Genomic DNA, 22,481 nt, shown 5'->3' on the forward strand with positions numbered 1-22,481 from the left:
GGTGCAAAATATCAGAAATTGTTTGGTTTTTATAAAGGTTATTTATTTGGGGTAGGAGTTTACAGATACCAGGCCATAAAGCATAAGTTACTTCCCTCACCAAAGTCTGTTTTCACATGTTGGAACAAGATGGTTGCCGATGTCTGCGGGCGTTTAGGCTTCCTGGGCTCCTCTGGGCTCAGTTCCTCTGTTTTCTCCACAAGGTCAGCTGCAGACTATGAGGCTCTCTAGACTTTGCCTCTCTCCACAAGGCCAGCTGTAGATTATCAGGCAAACGGCTCTGTCTCTCTCCCCAGGGCTCCAGCTTAAGACTTCAGCATCAAACTTCAACATCAAAACTCCAACATTAAAAGCCCTCAACTCTGTCCTTTGCCATGCCTTTTATCTGTGAGTCCCAATGACATGGTCCAATCAAAGTCCTAATCATATTTAATCACACCCAGGTCCAGACCAGATTACAAACATAATCCAATATCTATTTTTGGAACTCATAACTGGGTCATACTGCTACAGATACCAAAGAGAAGATCCCCCTGTGACCCAGAGCCAGAATCTCCATCCCAGTGGCCTCTTTGCAGTTCCCAAGCAGGCCATGAAATAGCTCATGATGCTCCATCTGCCTGGACTGCATCCTGAACATATTGTAGCTTACACCCCAATACCACTTGTGGGTGGTGGTCATGGGGTTGCTAAGTTTCTCCTTGAGATAAGGGGCAGAGCTTTCTGATTCACTCAAACTAGCTGATCTATCAGACAGTATGGGGTAAAGAAATGAGCAAAGACAGGGGAATCAAAAAGACAGAGATTTAATTCTGGAAATACCTTTCCAGAGGCTATAACTTTGGACAAGCTGTAAATGCTCTCAAGCCCCTATTTCTTCAAGTAGGGATTTTTTCCCTAAAGACATAATCAACAAAATGGGCAGAGAATGATCCATGAGGAAGTCTGCTGCAGCACAGATGATAATCTAAAATGAATGGATAATGCTTATATGTATACACACTACAATGGTAATTGAATACTGGAATTCCAGAGTTGTTTTAAAATCTTCCTCATTCTGATTTTGTGGATTTTATGCTATAAGAATGAAATCTTGTAATATAGTTTAATGTTAGTATTATTAAAAATGCAAATCTAAATATTTAATGTGGTATCACTATCTCCCATCAAAAGAGCTGAAACATTAGTAATGTTTGTATTTGTCAGCCAAAGGAGTGCTGATGCAAAATATTAGAAATTGGTTGGTTTTTATAAAGGGTATTTATTTGGGATAGGAGCATACAGATACCAGGCCATAATGGATAAGTTACTTCCCTCACCAAAGTCTATTTTCACGTGTTGGAGCAAGATGGCTGCCGACATCTGTGAGGGTTCAGGCTTCCTATGTTCCTCTCTTTCAGAGTCTTTCTCCTCTCTGGATTCAGGTTTCCTCTCTTCCCAGGGTTTGCTTCTTCCTGGGCTCAGGGTTCCTCGCTTTCTGGGGCTCGCTTCTGTTTCCTCTGTGAGCTTGTATCCCGGGGCTCCAGCTTAAGGTTCAGCATCAAACTCCAACATCAAAACCCCAACATCATGGAGGCGTTTTCGGGACGTGGAGTTGTCCTGGATAGTGCTTCACGGACAATTACAGGACATTATAGATCCCCCCAGGGCCCACTGGATGGAACGTGAGAGAGTCTGGGCTATGATGTGGACCATTGACTATGGGGTGCAGTGATGCTCAGAGATGAACTTACCAGGTGCAATGGATGTGTCATGATGATGGGAGAGAGTGTTGCTGTAGGGGGAGTGGGGGGCGGGGGCGGTGGGGTTGAATGGGACCTCATATTTTTCATAATGTAATTTTAAAAATAAATAATAAATAATTAAAAAAAAAAACCCAACATCAAAAACCCTCAACTCTATCCTTTGCCATGCCTTTTATCTGTGAGTCCCTACACACCAAACAGTGGTGGGGACTCAACGCCCTAATGACATGGCCCAATCAAAGCCCTATTCATAACTTAATCATGCCTAGAGTACAGACCCGGTTACAAACATAATCCAATATCTATTTTTGGAATTCATAACCATATCAAACTGCTACAATGCTATACTCAACAACTGCAGGGGTAGAAGAGAATGGGCCTTCTTGTTTAGTACAAACTCAGTGTAAAATGGGTTAACATATCTTAGAGTCATCTATCAATACACATTAAAAATCCTTAAAATGTCCACATTTCCTTTTACTCAGCAATTCAATTGCCAGAAATACATACTAAGAAACATGGGAAAAGTGCGCCACAGTGCCGGTATAACGTGTTCATTCCAATTTTAATTATAAAAGGAAAAAGACCACGAACAATCAACACATAAACACACACTCACACACACGTCTGTTTAAAACAAACAGAGTGGGGAGCTGAGATGGATCAAGCAATTGGGCAACTCTCTTCTGTGTGGGAGGTCCTGGGGAAGGTCCTGGGTTTGGTTCCTGGTGCCTCCTAAAAAAAAAAGATGACAAGCAGACACAGAGAGCACACAATGTACAGCTACACAGAGCAGACAACAAGGGGGGGGGGCAGAACAAAGAAATAAATCTTTAAAAAATAAAACAAATGGAGGAGTTCTATAGCTTTTTACCAGCATTTAACATTAATTAATGGATATCACTCTCTGTAATACACTAATTTTTCTAATTCTTCAATGGCTGCAAAAATTTCATTGTCTAGTTTTACTGCAATTCATTTGAGCAAGTGCATTACTGATGAACATATGGCATTTTTGAGTTTTCACTGTTCTAACTGTTGTGTATATACTGCAGTCCACTTGGGTTACTATACCTTTAGGATAAATCCCAAAAGGGGGATTGCTGGGAAAGAATGCTTAGATGCATTACTAATTGAGAGATATTGAGAGCGTTAGGAGTTTCTCACAAATTCCTAAATCTACTCCCTCCCTATCCCACCCTACAGGGGTGGGGATGAATTACACAAGCTGTTGGGGCTCAACACAGACACCTCTCAAACACCCCAACTGCACCTTCTCTTGCTCTCTCTTTCTAAGGCTGACTGTTAGGATTTGCCCAACTGCAAGATGGAAGAGTGGTTGTGCCAGTAACTCCATTTCCCACATTACTCCCATCAGGATTCTGGACAGTCTGCACAGAGCTCACCTGCGGCTCATGCACCACCTGGGCCCTGGCTCCGGGTGCAACCCTGACACCTGCTCCACTCCACACTGGGCATAGTCGCCTGTCCCCACTCTTGATTATCACTTCTGACTGTGGCAAACAGGTGGACAAAGGATCTTCTTTTCCTCTGATATGGTGATGGAGGAGAGGAGCAGGAGAGGGATGCCCTGTGTTCCCAGCAACAATGGTATTACTGCCAGGTGTTAATGCTACCAAGAATTAGGTGTCCTTAGGTTGAGATTTAAATAATAATGACACAAAAGTGGGGCTGGCCAATTCCTAGTAATTGGATTATTTGTAGGGAGCAGATATTACTTGGGTCATAAGGCAAATAAAATGAAAGTGATATCTATACTCATCACAATGATACGAACAAGGATTTGGGAGTACCAGAAAATCCCTGGTCAGAGTGCTTGCGCTGCACTAATATTACCTGGAGAAGTGGTTACTTGGGAAGGCTGGTTACACTGGGCAAATTGGGTTTCCTTTTTTCAGTTCAGACTCCAGGCTCTCACACATAAAGGACCTCGCCTTCCCTCTAACTTCTTCACAAACTTGATCCTACCCAGAGAAAACAGCTGCTGCAAAAAGACTTGAAGCACCGAGGTCAGGGAGACAGCGGGTCAGCGTGCCATAGACTTATGGCAAGCGATAACAGGAAACTACTAAGAGCCAATGAAAACACATTACTTGAGGAGAAACCGGAGACTGGGCTCAGAGCTCACAGTTAAAGCTCACTGCAGAGTGTGAGAGCTCAGTAGTTCTCAGCAAATCTTTACCTCATCCACATAAAGATCTGAGTTGTAGGAGCAGCTCCTGGCTAGATATTAAAAGTGGTTATGCACGATTAGTAAGATCAAGGAAAAGTTATATGTTCTTTATCCTTGGCTCTATATTAACTTTATATCGTGTTTGTATATAAGATAGAGACAGAGAGAAAGGGAGAGAGAAGGGGGAGGGGAGAAGTGGGAAAGGAGGGGGGGGGAGGGAAAGAGGAATGGGAAGAGAGATCCAGCAACTGTACTTTTGCCACAGGAGCTCTTTCTAATTCTCAAAGGATGTATGCTTCTCCAAGTGTAACCTAGGGGATAAAAGGCAAGGTCCTGGTCCTGGACAGGAAAGGACAGAAAACCTTTTTTTTTTCCTTAGAGGTGAGGGGAGTAGGCAAGGGCAGGGCAAATTCTTTTCTACCCTGAGGATACCCATCTACCTTTGTTTGCCCCAAACAGGAGTACTGGGCTTTGCCCCCACTCCCCTTACCTCACCCCTTCCCCAACAGGGGAGAGCAAGACTGACTAGGTCATGGGCACATCTTTTGCTGGTGCACAGATGCAGGAGATTACAACCCCAAGACCTGCATTTTACCTGCTCTATTGCCCTTGAAGAACCATGTGTTCTTTGGAGCCTGGGAAAGATTTGCTGGCTGCAAAAGAACAAAGCATATTGACTTTCTGAGAGTAGGGTTGGTGGTGAAGTGGTAGTGCTGGTGGTCTTTTCCAAAGTCTCCCTCTTCTTTTGGGATCATGTTGTACATGCACAATGCTGCCTAATCTGCGGTTTCAAGTTAGTAAGTTAATGTGAGTAGCACCACCAGGGCAGCAAACTATTATTCAGCATGGGTTTTGATGGCCAGCCACATTTCGTTTCTGAATGTGCCATAATTTACTTAGATGGCAAGTCCATGATCATGCTATTATAATTTACGCTGCTTTAAAAGTCCCACGTACCTAAATCTTTGTTCATATCCAAAACAGCTTCCTTAACCTAAGGTCCCAGAAGTAGAAATTCTGGAACACGGGACGTGTGCAGATGTTAAGGCTTTGAGTTTATCAATCCTTTTCTTTAGATGTTCTGAATTCCTATCATGCTTAAAATGGCTTTGCCCTCTTTCAGAACCTAAAACTTTCACACAGCTCTGGACAAACTGAAGACTCTTTGGAACTATTGTGTGTCTATGGTGGGCAGCTGCAGCTTTGGGTGGAGGGCCAGTAAAGGCAGTAGCACTGAGAGGATAATTTGGAGGGTAAATCAGCAGATGAAGTTCTGGGCTGGGGACATTCTTAGACATGTTAGGGCTGAAATCTGGGGGAGGGAAGGGAAGGTCAAGCTCTTCCCGCCCTCTTCCCGGCAAAGCTGAGCCTCTACTGGGTTGGGGAAGGGTGGGGAGGAGGACTGGGTGGGACGACAAGCCATGTGACACACACCTCGCTGCGCATGTGCACGGGTGTTACCACGGGCTCCTCAGAGGCTTGGGATTGGCTAGTCGAGTCGACCTCAGGTCGCGTTTAGGTGGCAAGGGTCAGTGAGCACCGTTTTCCTTCCATTCCTGAATCTCAGCCAGACTGTCAGCTGTCTCCCGGATTCACCTGGCAAGTCTTCAGATGAGTGTCCCCACAAGCGCAAGTGTGAATAGGTGTGAGTGAGTGAGTGAGTGTGAGCGGGAGCCAGCAGGCATGGGAAGGTCGGGGCAGCACAGGTCAGTGGCCTCTGAGAAGAGTGGTCTTCAACAGTCTTGTCATTCTCTGTACAGGCGGCAACGCCATGGCCCTTGTCATGGTGGGGCCAGGACTTGGGAGGGCGGGCCACGGAAGGGAGGGGGCTAGTTGAAGGGGGAGGAAAGTTTTGGGGGCCCTGGCTGACATTTCAGAGTCCTGAGGTGCTCGAAACTGTCTACAGAGCACAAATTCCAGTGTCCTCAGTGGGCACCTGTAGAGGGGGACGAGGGCTGTGGGGGGAGGGGCCTCCGTTGGCGTGGCACCCCTGCACTGTGCGCGTGCACAATGCCCGGCATGCTTTGCTGCTTGAGTTCTGAGCCTAGAGCGGTGCTGACGAAGGTGGGGTTTCTACTTTCTGGTTCCTTATTCTCGGTCTGATCGCAGCCGGTAGGTCTACATATCGGTCCTCTACCGAGTTTAAATGTGAGTGAGAGTAGTGGGGAGCTATCGGGCTTCGGGTGGGAAGGGGTGCCCCGAGGACGGTCGTCGAAGGTCGTCGTCTTTGTCTTATGCGGCGTTGCCGCCATGGCTCTTGGCGTCGTGTGGGGCCGGGACTTGGGGGGACGGCGAATTGCGGAGGGAGGGGGTTAACTTGAAAGGAGGGGAGAGTCTTAGGGGAGCCGTTTGAGTTTTTTGAGTCACAAGGCACCTGGAAATGCCACAGAGCACAGCTCGAAGAGTCCTTGGTGGGTTCTTGCTGAGGTAGATGGGGGAGGGGAGCCTTAGCGCAATTGTGACACACGGACTCAGTGCGCATGCGTGTTGCCAAGCAGGCCTTGTCCGCCGTGTGCACTGACGGAGGTCGTGTTCTACGGGTTTATTTCTTTCTCACTGGCTAAGACTTGGCCAGAGATCTGCAAATCAGTCCTCCCACGATTTCAAATCTGAGTGAGAATGAGGGGGAGCCAGCTGGCTTCGGGCGGGTTGGGGTGATGCATTTGGTGGCCTCTGAGGAGAAAGGTCGTTGACGTCCGCGTGGGTCGGCGTCCTTCTCTCACAGGCAGCCCTGCCTCAGTGACCCTTGTCGTGGTGGGGCTGGGAACTTCTGGATGGCGGGCCGCGGATGGAAGGGGGTTTGATGTAGGGGGCGACCCTTGGAGATGCTGTTTGAGGTTTCTGAGTCCCGGAGGCACCTGAACTACTCACGGAGGAGAGGTTACAGAGTCCTCAGTGGGTACCGGGGAAGGGGGAGAACCCCAGGGCAGCACATATTGGACTGAGTGCCCTGCGCACAGAGCTGTGGCATTGGAGTTTACATTCCTACCATCTTGATTTCTTTCTCACTGGCTGATCTACAGATCAGCGCCACACACTTATACACATACACAAAAGTGTATAAGTGTGAGGCAGAGCCAACAGGGTTTCGATGGATCAGGAGTATTCCAGGAGAAAGGCCCTCGAGGATTGAGTATTCTTTTCTCAAGGGCTTCTCTGCCTCCAAGTCCCTTGTTGTGGGGCTGGGGCAGGGGAGGAAGGTAGGCAACAGGTGAGGTGGTTAGTTGAAGATGCCGTGAGTCTTGGGGATGCTTTTTGAGGTTTCTGAGTCCTGGAGGCGCCTGGAACTGCCAACAGGAGACAGATTCCGGAGTCCTCAGTGGGTATCAGGAGAGGGGAGCAGAGGTGGCTGTGGTTGTATTTTTCAAAAATCTCTTCTTAATGAGTAGTCCAGTTGTGAAACCAAATCTCTTTAAGAAAGTCTCCTGTTTTTTATCAACTACTTGAAGGTCACTTTGCTGCCAAATTGGCCCTGACATAAACAGAGGGATTTGCAGACAGGCTTATTTGATGTGATTAGAAAACAGGCATAGTTATTATTAACTCAGGATTTATTTTGGAAATCTTAACCAAATGTGAAAAACAATCAGAAGTAGATCATTGAAATGGTCATGTATAATTATTCTTTTTTATTACTTTCTTTGGGTCATGATTTTCTGCTTTTAGCGTGAAATATGAGCGGACGAGCAAGATCAAGATCCAGAGGAAGAGGAGATGGCCAGGAGTCTTCTGATCCGGTTGAACCTGTGGTTGTGAGTGCTTTGACATCTTACTTTTATTGGCAGAAATTCCTTTTTCTGAAAAAAAAATTAAAAAGTTGTTGAACCCAGTATATTGTTGAACAATGTAGCCCTATTGTAGAAAGGACTTCCCTGCTGAAAATGGGTGAAAACTGGATCCCATTAATGAGACACTGAGCAAGAAGAATTATATTCTGGTGTTGCCTGGATATATGGTGTTAAGAGCTTGGAAATATTACCTATGACTTCCCTATCATGCTTATTAATAAATGAACAATGCACATTCATCCCAGAGAAGATAAAATGGTTTCCAGAAGTATTCTTCCTTGCAGATAACTCTTTTCTTACAGTATTTTCTATATAGGAAGAATAACTTGAGAGTACTTACAGAGAAGAGTACAAGAAAAACCTCTTCAGGTTTATTTGTGATTCGGTATCTCCAGGTAATATGTATATTTGAGCCTTCTATTATCATAGTATTAATAATAATTTTATTTGCACCCCCCTTCCCCAAGGCCCAGCAGCCTCGTGATGAACAACCTCAGCAGGAGGAACCACCAACTGAGAATCAGGATGTTGAACCTGGACAAGAAGGAGAAAATGAGGGTGCTCCTGCAGTTGAAGGTGAAGAGGGGATGAGGGAACATTTTATATTCCATGTATTATGTTTATCTAGCAATACGAGTAAATAAAGCATTCCCTGAAAGTGGGTTGGAAACCCATTTGGTAAGGAAAGTGAGTGTATTTTGCAGCTGAGTGCAGTCCATCGCTATGATCGGATTTTCCTCTTTCAGCATTTTACCCATCCTGTATTTTAAGACTTATTTGCCATACTTGCAAATAAAATCCTTACCAGGGCTCTACATTAGCAAATGAAAGGAAATTTACATTAAATTTACACATAAAATTATGCACTACTTCACTAGATAAACTTTGTCTTCTTGGTACATTTTCTAGGCTTCTTAAGTCATTGCATCAAAAGTTTGAACATACCTAGAAGTAGTATAATTGGCTCATGGATTGTAATCTTTTAAAAGGTTCATTAGATAGAGAAATAGAAATGTGAACTCCTTTCCTAGTTACTGCTAAAATCATTTTGTCTTACTGTGTCTTCCTGACCATAATTAGTGACATATACTTTTTAGCAAACTTTTTACTTTGAGGAGATTTAAAACTTGCAGAAAAGTTACCAGAAAGCACAGTGTACTCTCGTGTACTCTTCACTTCAATTTTCCAGTTCCTAACATTTTGCCACATTTGCTTTATATTCCTCTCTATATTAATATACACTATTATTATTGCTGAACCATTTAAGAATTTCAGACATCATAATCCTATATCCCTAAATAATTCAATAGGTATCTCCTAAAAAATAATAGTCTCTTTTATAACCCCAGTATAACCGTCAAGTTTAGGAAATTTAACATTGAGAGAATTGTATTATCTAATGTATATTCTAGTTGCATCAGTTGCTTTAATAATATCCTTTATAGCAAAATTTTTTCCTGATCTAGATCCAATCCATTGCATTTAGTTGACATGTCTTGTTTGGTTTTTAATCCGGAAGCATTCCTCAATCTTTATTGTTCATTACATTGACTTTTTTTGGAGTCCAAACCAGTTGTTTGCTAAAATGTTCTTCAATTTGGGTTTGCCTCGTGTTATTTTTAAAATTGGTGCTGGGAATATATATACAAATGAGAATGATTTCTCTGTTGAGTTTACAATCTAGTCATGGAAATTCATGCAAACAACTGATCTAATGAGATAAACACGATAAATAGAAGTATATAGAGAGTACAGAGGCAGCAACTACGTTGTCTGGAACAGTCTTAGAAAAAGAAAAACGTCATAGAAGAGGTGATATTTGAGATACCCAAAAGCTTTTCAGCAGAAAATTCTTTTAATCTCATTGTGTTCTCATGCATCACAATTATTACACTAGCTTATAGAGCACGAATCCATATTTTACTGCTTACATTAATAACTCTTTATTTTTATAAGAACCTGGACCAGAAATTGATGGCCAGGAAATGGGCCTGGGAAAAACTGGAGGTGAGCGTGGAGATGGTCCTGATGTGAAGGGGAAGACTCCACCTAATCTAGAGGCTGCCCGAATTCCAGAAGCAGGTATGTTATCCAATAAGCATGCAAGTTATGGGGTTGCTAGTTTCTACAATATACTTCAGTAACAAATATTACATATAAAGGCTTTTTGAAAGGTAATTCAAACACTAAATGCTTGATTTAAAGACAGTATCAGGGATGGAAATGAATTAGATCAAAACACATGTTGAATTATAAAATATGAACCTATTTTATTACTTTGGAATAGAAGTTCTTTAAAACCAAATGCTAGTAATGCTCAAATCCTTTTAAAAGAATATAAATTATTTAACATAAACCTGAAGTAATTGAATAATACTTAAACAGTACAATAACATTGATGATTATTTTTTAGCTTGGTAGATTGCTTCTTAAAAATTATCTTTTAGGTGAAAAAAAAAGATCCATCTGTATATTTTGGCTTTTCCAGTTTTCTTTCTTTGTTTTTGTGAGCCAAGCTGTGAGAAATGGTAGCATTTTCCCTCATGTTTTAAAGTCATCTGTTACGGTAGTGGCTTAAAATTAGTGTAGCCATGTAATTTTTATCATCCAAACTGTGACACTTTTAAGAGTGAAAGGAAGTGCTATGAATAATTATACCATGACAACAGTTGCAAATGGGATGAATGGTTACCCTACTTAAAGTAGACCACATAAAGGTTGAACTACATCAATGAAATATTTTACTTTTCCGCAAAAGAGACAAACCAAATGGAATGCTGTTCTTTGCTCTTTCTTTATTCAGTTAAGCAGTTCCAAGTATGACATTATTATTTTAGCAAATACGTAAGTAGAACAGTATTTTAATTCAGTACATTTGAGTGACACTGGGTTCACTTGTTTGTTTGATTTGTTTCTTGGGATTTTTGTTTGTTTGGCTTTTCTTTAAGTTCAGTTATTTATTAGAGAAATAGGTTTACAGAAAACAGATTTCCTATATACTGCCCCTCACACATCCAATTTCCCCTCTTACAAACAATTTTTATTAACGTGGTACCATTCTTAAAATAGATATAACAATATTATTATAATTATACTGTTAACTGTAGTCCATAGTTTACATTAGGGTTCAATGTTTTGCTGTACAGTTCTGTTTTTTGTAATTTTTATTCTGGTAACATACAACCTAAAACTTACCCTTTTAACCACATTGAAATATGTAAGTCAGTGGTGTTAATTACATTCATAATGTTGTGCTACCATCTCCACCATCCATTACCAAAACTTTTTGCTCACACCAAACAGAAAGTATGTACCAATTAAGCATTAACTCCCCGTTTCCTACTCTACCCTGGTCCCTGGTAACCTATATTCTAGTTTGTGACTTTGTGAATTTGTATATTTTAGTTATTTTAGATAAGTGAGATCGTACACTTGTCCTGTTGTGTCTGATTTCACTTAACATGATGTCTTCAAGATTCATCCATATTGTCACATGTATCAGAACTCTGTTCTTTTTTCTGGCTGTGTAATATTCCATTGTATGTATATACCACATTTTGTTTATCTATTCATCTGTTGATGAACACTTAGGTTGCTCCCATCTTTTGTCAGTTATGTATAATGCCACTGTGAACACGAGTATGCAAATATCTGTTTGAGTCCCTGCTTTCAGTTATTTTTAGTATGTACCTAGTAGTGGGATTGTCAGGTCATATGGTAGTTCTGTATTTAGCTTTCTGAAGAACTGCCAAATGGTTTTGCATAGCGATGACAATATTTTACATTCCACCAACAGTGAATGCATATTCCTATTTCTCCACATCCTCTTCAAAACTACTGTTTTCAGTTTTCTGAATAGTAGCCATTCTGGTGGGTATGAAATGATATCTCATTGTGGTTTTGATTTGTATTTCCCTAATAGCTAATTCTATGGAGCATCTTTTCATATACTTCTTGGAGAAATGTCTATTCAAGTCTTTTGTCCCTTTTTAGTTGGGTTGTCTTTTTGTTGTTGTAGGATTTCTTTATGTATTCTGGGAATTAAACAATTTTTTGATAACAGGTTTCCAAATGTGTTCTCTCATTCTGTAAGTTCTTTTAATTTCATGATGAAGTTCTTTTGTGCACAGAAGGTTTAAATTTTGATGAACTGCCATATATCTATTTTTTCTTTTGTTGCATGTGCTTTGGGTATAAAGTTTAAGAAATCATTGCTTAACCCAAGGTCCTGAAAATACTTGTCTATGTTTTCTTCTAGGAGTTTTATAGTTTGGGTTCTTAAATTTAGGTCTTTGATGCATCTTGAGTTAGTTTCTGTATATGGTGTCAGAAAAGGTTCCACTTTCATTCTCTGCATGTGGACATCAAGTTTTCCTAGCACTATCTGTTGAAGAGACTATTCTTTCCCAACTGAGTGGACCTGGCACCCTTGTCAAAAATCATTTGGCTGTAGATATGAGGGTTATTTCTGAACTCTGATTCCATTTGTCTATATGGTAGTCCAGCATGTGTCAGCATCATGCTGTTTTGATTACTATAACTTTGTAATAAGTTTTAAAATTGGAAAAATGTGCATTCTTCAACTTTGTCCTTCTCTTTTGAGATGGGTTTGGCTATTTGAGGACCCTTACCCATTCATATAACTTTGATGATTGGCTTTTCCATTTCTGTAAAGCTAGGCTGTTGGAATTTTGATTAGGATTGCATTGAATCTGAAATTGCTTTGGGTAGAAATAACATCTTAATAATCCTCCAATCCATGAACATGGAATGTTGTGTGTTTAGGTCATCTTTGATTTCTTTTAGCAGGATTTTTTAGTTTTCTGTCCTTTACATCCTTGGTTAAATTTATTCCTAGATATTCTATTCTTTTTGTTGTTAATATAAGTGGAATTTTTTCTTGATTTCAACTTTAGATTGTTCATTACTGTAGAGAAACATTGCTTTGTTGTGGATTTTCAGGATTTTCTATGTATAGCATCATGTCATCTGTAAATAGGGAACATTTTGCTTCTTCCTTTCCAATTTGGATGCTTTTTATTTCTTTTTTTTGTCTAATAATTCTGTTTAGAACTTCAGTACAGTGTTAAATAACAGTGGTGACAGTGGGCATTCTTCCCTTGTTCCCAATCTTCGGGGCAAAGTTTTCATTTTTCACCACTGAACATGATGTTCGCTATGGGCTTTTCATATATACCCTTACATTGAGGAAGTTTCCTTTTATTTCTAGTTTTCTAAGTTTTTATCAGAAGGTGTGCTGTATTTTTTCATATACATTTTCTGCATAAATTAAGATGATCATGTCATTTGTAGTGTATTCCATTGATTTTCTTAAGTGGAACCACCCTTGCATATGTGGGATAAATCCCACTTGCTCATGATGTATACTACTTTTAATGTGCTGTTGGATTTGGTTTGTTGAGGATTTTTGCATCTGTATTTATAAAGTCTCTATAATTTTCTTATGTTTTCTTTATCTGGCCTTTGAATTAGGGTGATGTTAACCTCATAGAATGAATTAGGAACTGTTCCCTCCTCAAATTTTTGGAAGAATTTTAGCAGGATTGTTGTTAATTCTTTTTGGAATATTTGGTAAAATTCGCCAGGAAAGCAATCTGGTCCTGGGCTTTTCTTTGTTGGGAGGTTTTTGGTTACTGATTCAATCTCTTTACTGCATCTTGTCCTGGGTTTGTGCTGGGTGGTGTTCATAGGATTTCCCCTATTTACAGAAATCTGAATGTTCTCTCTACTCTCTATGAAATAGACCCTCCTCTCAGGTCCATTATTATGTCTTAAAGCTGGTAATCCTTTGTCCCAGGCCATTTTCACTTGTTTCTTATACTCCTTTACCTGTTTTGCGAGATATTTTTGCCTGTAAGGCAAGTTTTGGGAGAGTCAGCTAGAGAAGAGTTTCCGGTTTAGTGTTTCATTCAGGCTACCACCTGATAGGTTGGCACCATACCGACCTACAGGCACTCCAGTATGCCCATCAGGGTTACTTTGCTCCCTCTGGTACAGGGTGTAGGACCCACAATGGGAGCACAGGCTGGCTCCATGCATGTCAGGGAGGGGCAAGCAATGGCACCATGAGCTCCTTCTACTGTTTTTATTTTTTTAATTGCTTCTTTGTTTTTTTAAAATTTCTCTCCCCTTCCCCCCGCCCCCAGTTGTCTGCTCTTTGTATCCATTCCCTGTGTGTTCTTCTGTGACCACGTCTATCCTTATCAGTGGCACCGGGAATCTATGTTTCTTTTTGTTGTGATATCTTGTGGTGTCAGCTCTCCATGTGTGCAGCGCCATTCTTGGGCAGGCTGCACTTTCTTTCACGCTGGGCGGCTCTCCTTAAGGAGTGCACTTCTTGTGCATGGGGCTCCCCTACGCGGGGACACCCCTGCGTGGCAGGGCATTCCTTGCGCACATCAGCACTGTACATGGGCCAGCTCCACACAGGTCAAGGAGGCCTGGGGTTTGAACCGCGGACCTCCCATGTGGTAGGCAGATACCCTATCCATTGGGCCAAGTCCGCTTCCCTCTTCTACAACAGGTACATTTTCTTGATCAATGCTTGCCCAGTTACTGCAACCCTTTAGCTTTATTTCTGGAGTTATGAGGAAGATGGCTCTACTGGTTTTGGGTATTCATTCAAAGATTATGTGTGGGGAGCATCTAAAGCTGCCATCTTGGTCAACTGGAAGTTTCTGGTTGATTTTTTTTTTCCTAAAAAACAATGTCAGTTTTTGCTCTTTGCTGAAAATCATCTTTAAATAGCCTCATAGGATTTCATCTTTTCTGTTTGTTTCCTCCTGCCACTAGAAAGAGTGATGTGTTTTAAAGTTTTCATGCTCGTTTCCTTGAAAGTGTGTGTATTAGAATAGAAGCCTATGTAGTAGTTAAGGTTCTGGTTTTAATTTCATCTTATAAAACCCAAATATTAGTGTCTATTATATACCTTTATTACTATGTAAGTAAAGTTCTGCTAAGTAATATATTCAGCTGTTTATATGTTTATATTACAGGTGATGGGAAGCCTTAAGTTAAAAAGAAGACAGACTGAAACTATGCATGCTGTTGTTATATTGGAAATTCAACTTATGAAATTCTCTCAATAAAATTTTAAAATTTTCTCTGAAGAAGTCATGTGTATCTTTTGTTAAATATATTCCTTTAGGGAATATACACTGGATATTTGAAATTTGTTGAGATTTTCTTTATGGCCCTGCATGTGGTCAGTTTTTACCAAAAAAATCCATATATGCTGTGATGAAAAGAATGTGTAATCTGTTGATGAATGGAGCATTCTATATATTTCCACTAGGTAAAATTTGTTAATCACGATGTAAAAATCTTATATATCCTTACTATTTTTATGCTTGCTCATTCTCTCAGTTAAAACCACCTGTAGGAAACCAGTATAGCTCAGTGGTTTGAACACCTCCTTACCATGTACAAGGTCCCAGGTTTAATCCCAGTACCTCATTAAAAAAAACACCTGCAATGGGGAAGAGGAGAGTAGTCTTATTTCATTTTTCCTGTACCTTTCCCCTATAATGTAGTTGAACCATCTGAGGCAGGATGGAGAAAGGGGGAATTAGGAGAAAAGTAACAAAAATCTGTTATACTCCAGCCTCCTATGCTTTCTATAGGGCAGCTGTTGAAAGTTTGGCTCTCATGGGATATATTGATGGATTCTCAGTGGTCCACAAGGTTATTTGCAGAGTTCCCTAATGTGGATTATGTACTCTGCCTGACTTCTTGTTTTGGCTCCTTAGTTCCTATCCTCCACCTATACCCCACATAATTTCAATGCTATGGTCTCCTTGCCCTGAGAGGACAAAGGACTCTTGGGTAATGGCTCAAGTCCTGTCGCCTTCATCATCCCGTTAGCCTGTTGGAAAGTAATTCATTCTTACCATGCCAAAGAGTGGGCGTACAGTCTGTCACTATGTTGTGCTTTCTTTTCTCTCAGCTGTCACAGGCTGCTCTATAAGCCTTTCCTTTTCGAAAATTCTCCGGGAAAACCCGAGACAGTAGTCTCCAGAGGATTTACATCAATCTCTAAAAACTTGGTTATCACACTATTGTTGGTTGCCAGCACTGGTATGGATCTATGATTTTCTACAGCTCAGTGAACATACAGCTGGTGAGGTGTCAGTCTCCTTTCTTAAACATATTCTAAATCTCATGGGTCTCAAGCTCCTTTAATTGCCTTCAAAGAGGGTGAGTAACATACCCTCTCCTCTAGCTCAGAGAAGTGAGGGTTCATTATACACCAATCCCCACTAAGTTGGAAATTCACAACTCTTACCTATTTTATTTTTCAACAAACTCCTCTTTAGGGAGTTTTCAAACATCTACTAGTCTTGTCTTTAGACTGGTTAGGCTAGGCTAGTGGGGTGAGGGGATGTATCATCCCCTTTAAACTGTTGGGTTATTTATTGCATATTATCCTGTATTCAGTAGGTATTTTGATACAATGAGTTTCGCAGAGGCACAAATTTGACAGTCAACAAGGCAGCTTTTTTGTGTAGTCATTTATGGTACTTCAAAAGGTAGCATTTAAAGCTGTGGGTTCACCTGGACATTCTATAAAGAACCACAGGCAGAACGCTGGTGCATGGTACAAAACCAAAAGCCCATACAGGATTGAGGAAAAGGACTGCCAAAGAGGAAGAAACTTGGGGAGTGTGGTATCAGGAAAATCTAAAAGTAAAATGTTTCCTGATAGAATAAATGGTCAGCAGTTTAAAATGCTGGTGAGAAGATATGTAATAAGGGGATCCGGAATTCGTTTGACAAGAAATATGTCACCAGAGGCCTTGATAAGAGCCATTTTAATGGGAGTTAGAGTCTGATTAAAGAGGATTAAGGTGAGAATAAGAGGTGAGCAAGTGGAGATGTTGATTACAGAAATGTATTTTAAGGAGTTTTACGTGAAAGAAGAATGGAAAGTTAGCTAGGAGATGGACATGGGGTGTAGGCGGGATTGTTTTTTGAGTGAGTGATATTAAGGCATTTTTGTATGCTGGTAAAAATGTTCCAATAGAGGATAGAAGATCTTGATAAAACCATAAAAGTGGGAATCTGAGCACAAGTGTAGAGGTTGGCATTGTACTGGAACATGGACACTTTTCCATAGTAATGTGGAAAGGTTCATACTGGAAGGCTCATGGAGAAACGTTTATCTCGAGTAGAAGAATGAGTAAGATCAGAGAACAAAGAGGAGGACCTATTTTTTTAGTTTATATATATATTATTTATTTCTCTCCCCTTCTCCCCCCCCCCATTGTCTTTCGCGCGGGGCGGCTCTCCTTACGGGGTGCACTCCTTGCACATGGGGCTTCCCTGTGCAGGGGACACCCCTGTATGGCATGGCACTCCTTGCACATGGGCCAGCTTCACCACTCAGGTCAGGAGGCCCTGGGTTTGAACTTTAGACCTCCCATGTGGTAGGCGGATGCTCTATCCATTGAGCCAAATCCGCTTCCCAATATATGTATTTCATGATTTAAAAAAATGACGATAAAGATTAAGTTTTTCCCATGATTATTTTGCTCTATCTTTGAACAACAAATTCCAATATAAAAAAATCTTTCCAATGATATCTATCTCATTGTTTATAGGCTCCCTTTGATGTAAGTGACCTAAGCACATGTTTAGTCTGCTTTTAGGGTAATCTAGCACTGATTCCTGCCCTGGGGAAGGGATGTGGAGCAAGCATGCTATAGAATGCCTGATCCTTCCTTCAAGCTCTTGCCTCACCCAGTCAACCACCAGCTATTAGAGTTGCTGTAGGCATCCAAGGAAATCCAGTACAAGTTGGACACTGTGTTCAGTTTGTGCATCTGTGAACTGGGGAGTGAGAGATAGAGGTGACAGATGGAGGGGAAGGGCCTCTAGATCATGAGCGTGAAGGCAGGGAACCAGTTTGAGTGCTTCATTTCTGTGTACATGTAAGTGTCCACATCTGCCCCTGGGTCGGTGCTGAGTAACAATTGTTGAATGAATGGTGGCAGAGTCCTCCACTTTCAGAGCACACTGGCCCGGGCAGAGTCCAGGTGGATGGAATCCTAGGCTTCTGCAGGAAGTTGATCAGCAAGGCAGCCGGTTACCATGGATAGTCGTCAAAGAGATCTTTGGGGCTCTTGGATGCCTGTTACTCTGAAGGTGGGAGGGGAGTAGTATCCCCTGCTCCCACCCCCATATTCTACAACCTCATTTACTTTTAGCAGCAGCAGGAGCAGCAGGAGCAACAGAACCAGGATGATTCCCCTGGTTGCAGGCCACAGAGGGCAGGGCTTTATTGGAAAGGTGCTGGGATGCGTCAAGGAATTAAAGCAAGAGTTGACTTAGGAAGGGTAGGCTCAGGGCAGCTCTGGGGACTTTAGCTAGCTTGATGCTGCCCCTGCTGCCATCATTTCCTGGTGTGTGGAGTGAAACCCCAGAGCGTGGCAGATATGGCACCCCCTGTATGTTTCCCTCACCTGAGGGACAGGGGCCCTCCCTGCACCCTGGGACAACCAGCACAGGGGCTGCCTGATGGGCTCTGCCCTACCGATTCCTGACAACTCCTGCTGCTGCCCCAGGTGCCTGGACCCCCAACTTCCTGGAGGAAGGCCATGTGGAAAAGTGGTGCCTGGTGCTAGCTATGGTATCATCGGGAGGCACAGACCCACAAGCTGAGCGGTGTGCACTAAGCCAAGGCCAGCCATCACTGGGACTCACAGTACCCGACTCCTAGAACATGGTCTCCCTGATCCTCACGCACTGGTTACCAACCCCGGGCTACACTTCCTGCGACCAGCACCTGTAGCTTCTTTCCAACACGCCCCTCCCACACACACACCCTCAGCCATGCTCCAAGTTCATGGCCACTTGCTCTGGGCTCACTCCTGGTGGACTCTGAGGTGCCACTGCCAATGCCAGCAGCTTCTCACCAGGGGACTGCCCAGAAGCCCTTCAGACCCATGCCCCACCTGGCTCTCCCACTGGCAGCTCTGCAGGTGAAGCTGCTCCCCTTCCATTCCCACCTGCTGCACGACTCCAGGGTTCGGCCAGGGATTAAGGGTCTTGGGACTGTGCCCAGTAGTTTGGGCCCCTCTCAGGCATGGTGTGTGAGTGCGTGCAAGGCCTTTTGTGTGCTGTCCGTCCCGCTGGCCTTGGAGAGAATAGCTGTCTTCTGCCCACAGGGCCAGCGTCTGCCGGGCCAGGAGGCTGGCTGCCAAACCCTCAACCCTCCTTGGCCTTGGTAGTCCGAGGAGGCGGTGAGGAGCAAGCACAGGCTCTGCAGAGCACTGATAAAATGGGCAAAGGGACATTCCTTTTCAGGCCTAGCAGCCTTGGGAACTCTGCTCTTCTGTAGTTTGGGTCCAGGCCTGCCCTAAAATGGAGCTGGAGTTTCAACCTTATTGATAAAGGGAGAGTCTGGGGTGGGAGGGGAGACTGGACAGGGCTGGGGGCAGGCTCAGTAGTGGAAATGATGGCCTGACACAGCTTCTCACTCTGCTCCCCAGGACCCAGCCTCAGAAATGCTTCTAGATTAGCCAGTGTTTTGTTCCCAGCCCTGCAGTGCTGGGGAGAGCCTGCATGAATGAAAGGAAGGATAAAGGAAGAAGATCGTGGCTTAAAGGGGTTGAAAAACTTCTACTCCAAGAATACTGTGTGTGGCCCAAGGTAATCTCTCCCCAGAGGCCTTTGCTGGGGTGCAGTGGACAGTACACTGGACATGAATCAAAAGACCTGAGGTGTCTCTTGGTTATATTTCTTAAAAGCTGTGTGTCTACCTTTAATATATCCTCTTTGAATCTCAGCTTTGTTTCCTGTAAAATGTAGTTAATTTCTACCTTGTATGGGTTCTGTACAGAGCAAGCAAGATGAAAATGGTAAATGTGCCAAGTAAAGGGACTAGGCCTGTTCTAATGGTGCTGTGAGTGTTGGTTGTATCCAAATCTTGATTTTTTCTGGAATCGGGGTGAGAGGCCAGTATATACCAGAGGTGAAGGTCAGCCCTGCCTGAGAACCAGTTACCTCTCCTCCATCATATGCTGTTCACATTCATGTACCTCCACCTCACCTCCTTCCCCCTGTCAACTCCCTTTCTCTACTTGGGGCTCTAGTGCACCAATCTATACTATTTGCCCCCTAGTGCACAGGCAAGTGCAGGTAGTGTCATACCCAAGACCTATATATGAAGCCCTCAGGCAAGAGAGGTCCAAGTTCGTGACTGATGCCCAAGAAACATTGGTAAGTGGAAAAAGTAGGTAGAACAGTGTATGTTTCAGTGTGTGTGTGTAAAATATGCTTTCATATTCATATGAATTTTATGGAATTATACACAAAGAAACTTAACAGCGGTTATCAGTAGGCAGTGGTACTGGGATGATGACCAGGAAAGAGAGGAAACCATTTCATTTTTTTTTTCGAGTTTGGCCTTAAAGATTTATTATTCTGAAGAGATCTTTACTTTTAATTTTTACCATTCATTATCATTTGATTATTTTCACCGTGAGTATTAGTTTTATGACCAAAAAATAAAATAAAAAAATATAGATGAGGGGAGTAGATGTAGCTCAAGTGGTTGAGTGCCTGCTTCCTAGTACAAGGTCCTGTGTTCAGTCCCTAGTACCTCCTAAAAATATATGTATTAATGCATTTGAGCCCTTGGAACAGGTGCCTGGCACACAGCAAGTATTCAGTGAATGTTAATCCTTTTGGGGATAATGATACACAGGAGGTGGAGGAAGAGAAGACAGGTAGGCTTGATGTGATAATCTCTTTCGCCATCTTGTGGTCAGTGGGGCACATGCCCTGTAGGAACATCTGCGTCAGTAAGAAGCTGGGGTTCATTTTCCATATTTTCAATCCTCTTTACAGGTGAGTATGAGGTCAGGACTTAGGGAGTTGGAGAACCTATGATGTTTAAAATGTAAAAAGAGTTTAAATAAGTATAATATAATTATCCCCTACTTTTTAATCTCCTTTGATCCTAGGAGCTCCTGACCCCTAGCCCTGACAGTATGAAAGAGAAACAGCAAATTGATTGGTCCCTTTTGGGTTGGGGTCCCTCTTTATCCATCAGCCTTCTTAGTTGCCAGTAACAGAACTCATTCTCACTTCTTTAAGTAGAAAGGGGATTTATAATTAACAGCTATTCAGTAGTTCAAGTAAACCTCCACCAGGCAAAGAGACTTTGACTTGGGGGCTAGGCAGCTGGAAGTTGGCACAATCCCACCTCCTTTGGGGATGGGCACTGTTGAGGCTGACCCCAAGACGGTACCATCAGGACATCTACTACAACTGTCTATGAAAGCAGAGTAACTCTCAGCCATCCTTCAATACCTTCACCAGGCAAGGATTCTACTGGGCAATCATTTCCATACACTTCTCTCTCCTGACTCAAAACATTGATGGAGAACATCTGATTTATGGAGCTTAGATCTCTCCCCGGTACTGAGTTCCAGTTTCCACCTTAGGGAGCCAGGACTCCCAATGTGAGATATCCCCTAATTTACAAAGGCTATTCAGAAGATGCTGGGTAGAGCAGTGGTGGTGCGCTGTCCCTAGGGAGAGGGGATTGAGCATGTGCTCTTCATTCTTTTGTCCCTTTCTTAGGCCCTTCCTGTCTAGTAGTAGGCTCTGGATATGGCCCAGGCACTACTGAGAATCTAGGTATGTCTAATTTCTGTGATCAGATTCCATATTGACTCTCCCGGGGACAGGCCATGGTGTTGCCAGGAAGGAAGGCTTTCCTAGGCTGGGAACTCTACAAGGGTAGGGACCATGTCAGTCTGGTTTACCACTGTATGCCACAGCAGCTAGTTCAGTGCCTATTTAGATAAATGAATGAACGTTGGAATGATGGAATGAATGAACAAGCTAAGCTAACCACTTTCCTTAAGTAATTGTAAATTTCCACAGACACTTAGCACCCCTAATCCTTAGGAGAGACATAAGAGGTGCTGTTTTGGTGTGGTTTGCTAAATAGGGGAGACAAAAGAGGATTAGCTCTACTTATACCAAACTACAACTTACAGGTTGGGTTTCTGATTCCCCTTCATCCAGCCATGGGTTCGGCCAGTGATACACCACATCTTCAATATCTTCACCCCGAGCTGACCTTGACATCTGCTCTGCCCATCACTGAGTGGCAAGTTCCCACCTCTAGCTGCTACTGTTGAAAGGCATGGACCACCAGAGGGAACAGGTATGCCTCTGCTGTGGTGGAACCTAGCACTTCCTGTTTGAACTAGTCCCCCACTTCATCTGCTCTGGAATACACCACAGTTCTCAGCAACAAGGAGGCTTGTCAGGCCTGGCCTCATGTCCCCACCAATCACCAACCCCAAGCAAGATACAGATTATAAAGTCTTGTCTTCAGATAATGCCCACCATAGGACTTTGGAATTTACTGGCCATATAAAATGTGACTGGTGATGCCCCATCATTTGGGAGTTCCCAAGACCATCTGCATGTTTGGTGATTCACTAGAAGGACTCAGGGGACTCGCATATAGTTGCATTCATGTCTAAGTTTTATTACAGCAAAAGAATATACAGTAAGATCATAAAAGAAAAAGAAGATTCGGGTGGAGTCTGGAGCAATCCATGCAGAGGCTTCTTTATGTTCTCTCCCACCCATGAGGGGGCACACCAAGCACACTCTTCCACAGTGATGAAAATTCAGCAACATGAGTGCAATGTTCTGTCCAGGGAAGCTCATTAGAGACACAAGGGCCCAGGGTTTTTATTGGTGGCTGGA

The 22,481-nt window shown here is 42.8% G+C and overlaps 1 protein-coding gene across 5 annotated transcripts; it reads left to right on the plus strand.

The window, feature by feature from the left end:
• The first annotated feature begins 5,416 nt into the window (after positions 1-5,416).
• Positions 5,417-14,851, plus strand: LOC101413238 (P antigen family member 4). Of its 5 annotated transcripts, none has more exons than XM_004465031.4 (5): positions 5,417-5,538; positions 7,606-7,691; positions 8,195-8,303; positions 9,684-9,809; positions 14,744-14,851. In XM_004465031.4, exons 2-5 carry the CDS (start codon positions 7,614-7,616, stop codon positions 14,758-14,760), a joined length of 330 nt encoding a protein of 109 aa, XP_004465088.1. In that variant the 5' UTR covers positions 5,417-5,538; positions 7,606-7,613; the 3' UTR covers positions 14,761-14,851. The 5 variants fall into 5 exon arrangements, with proteins under 5 accessions (XP_004465088.1, XP_023446474.1, XP_058147273.1 ...); XM_023590706.2 differs by lacking the exon at positions 5,417-5,538 and adding an exon at positions 5,554-5,645; XM_058291290.2 differs by lacking the exon at positions 5,417-5,538 and adding an exon at positions 5,561-5,584.
• The last annotated feature ends 7,630 nt before the right edge of the window (positions 14,852-22,481 follow it).

Source organism: Dasypus novemcinctus, chromosome X (assembly GCF_030445035.2).
Source record: "Dasypus novemcinctus isolate mDasNov1 chromosome X, mDasNov1.1.hap2, whole genome shotgun sequence".
Taxonomy (NCBI): Eukaryota; Metazoa; Chordata; class Mammalia; order Cingulata; family Dasypodidae; genus Dasypus; species Dasypus novemcinctus.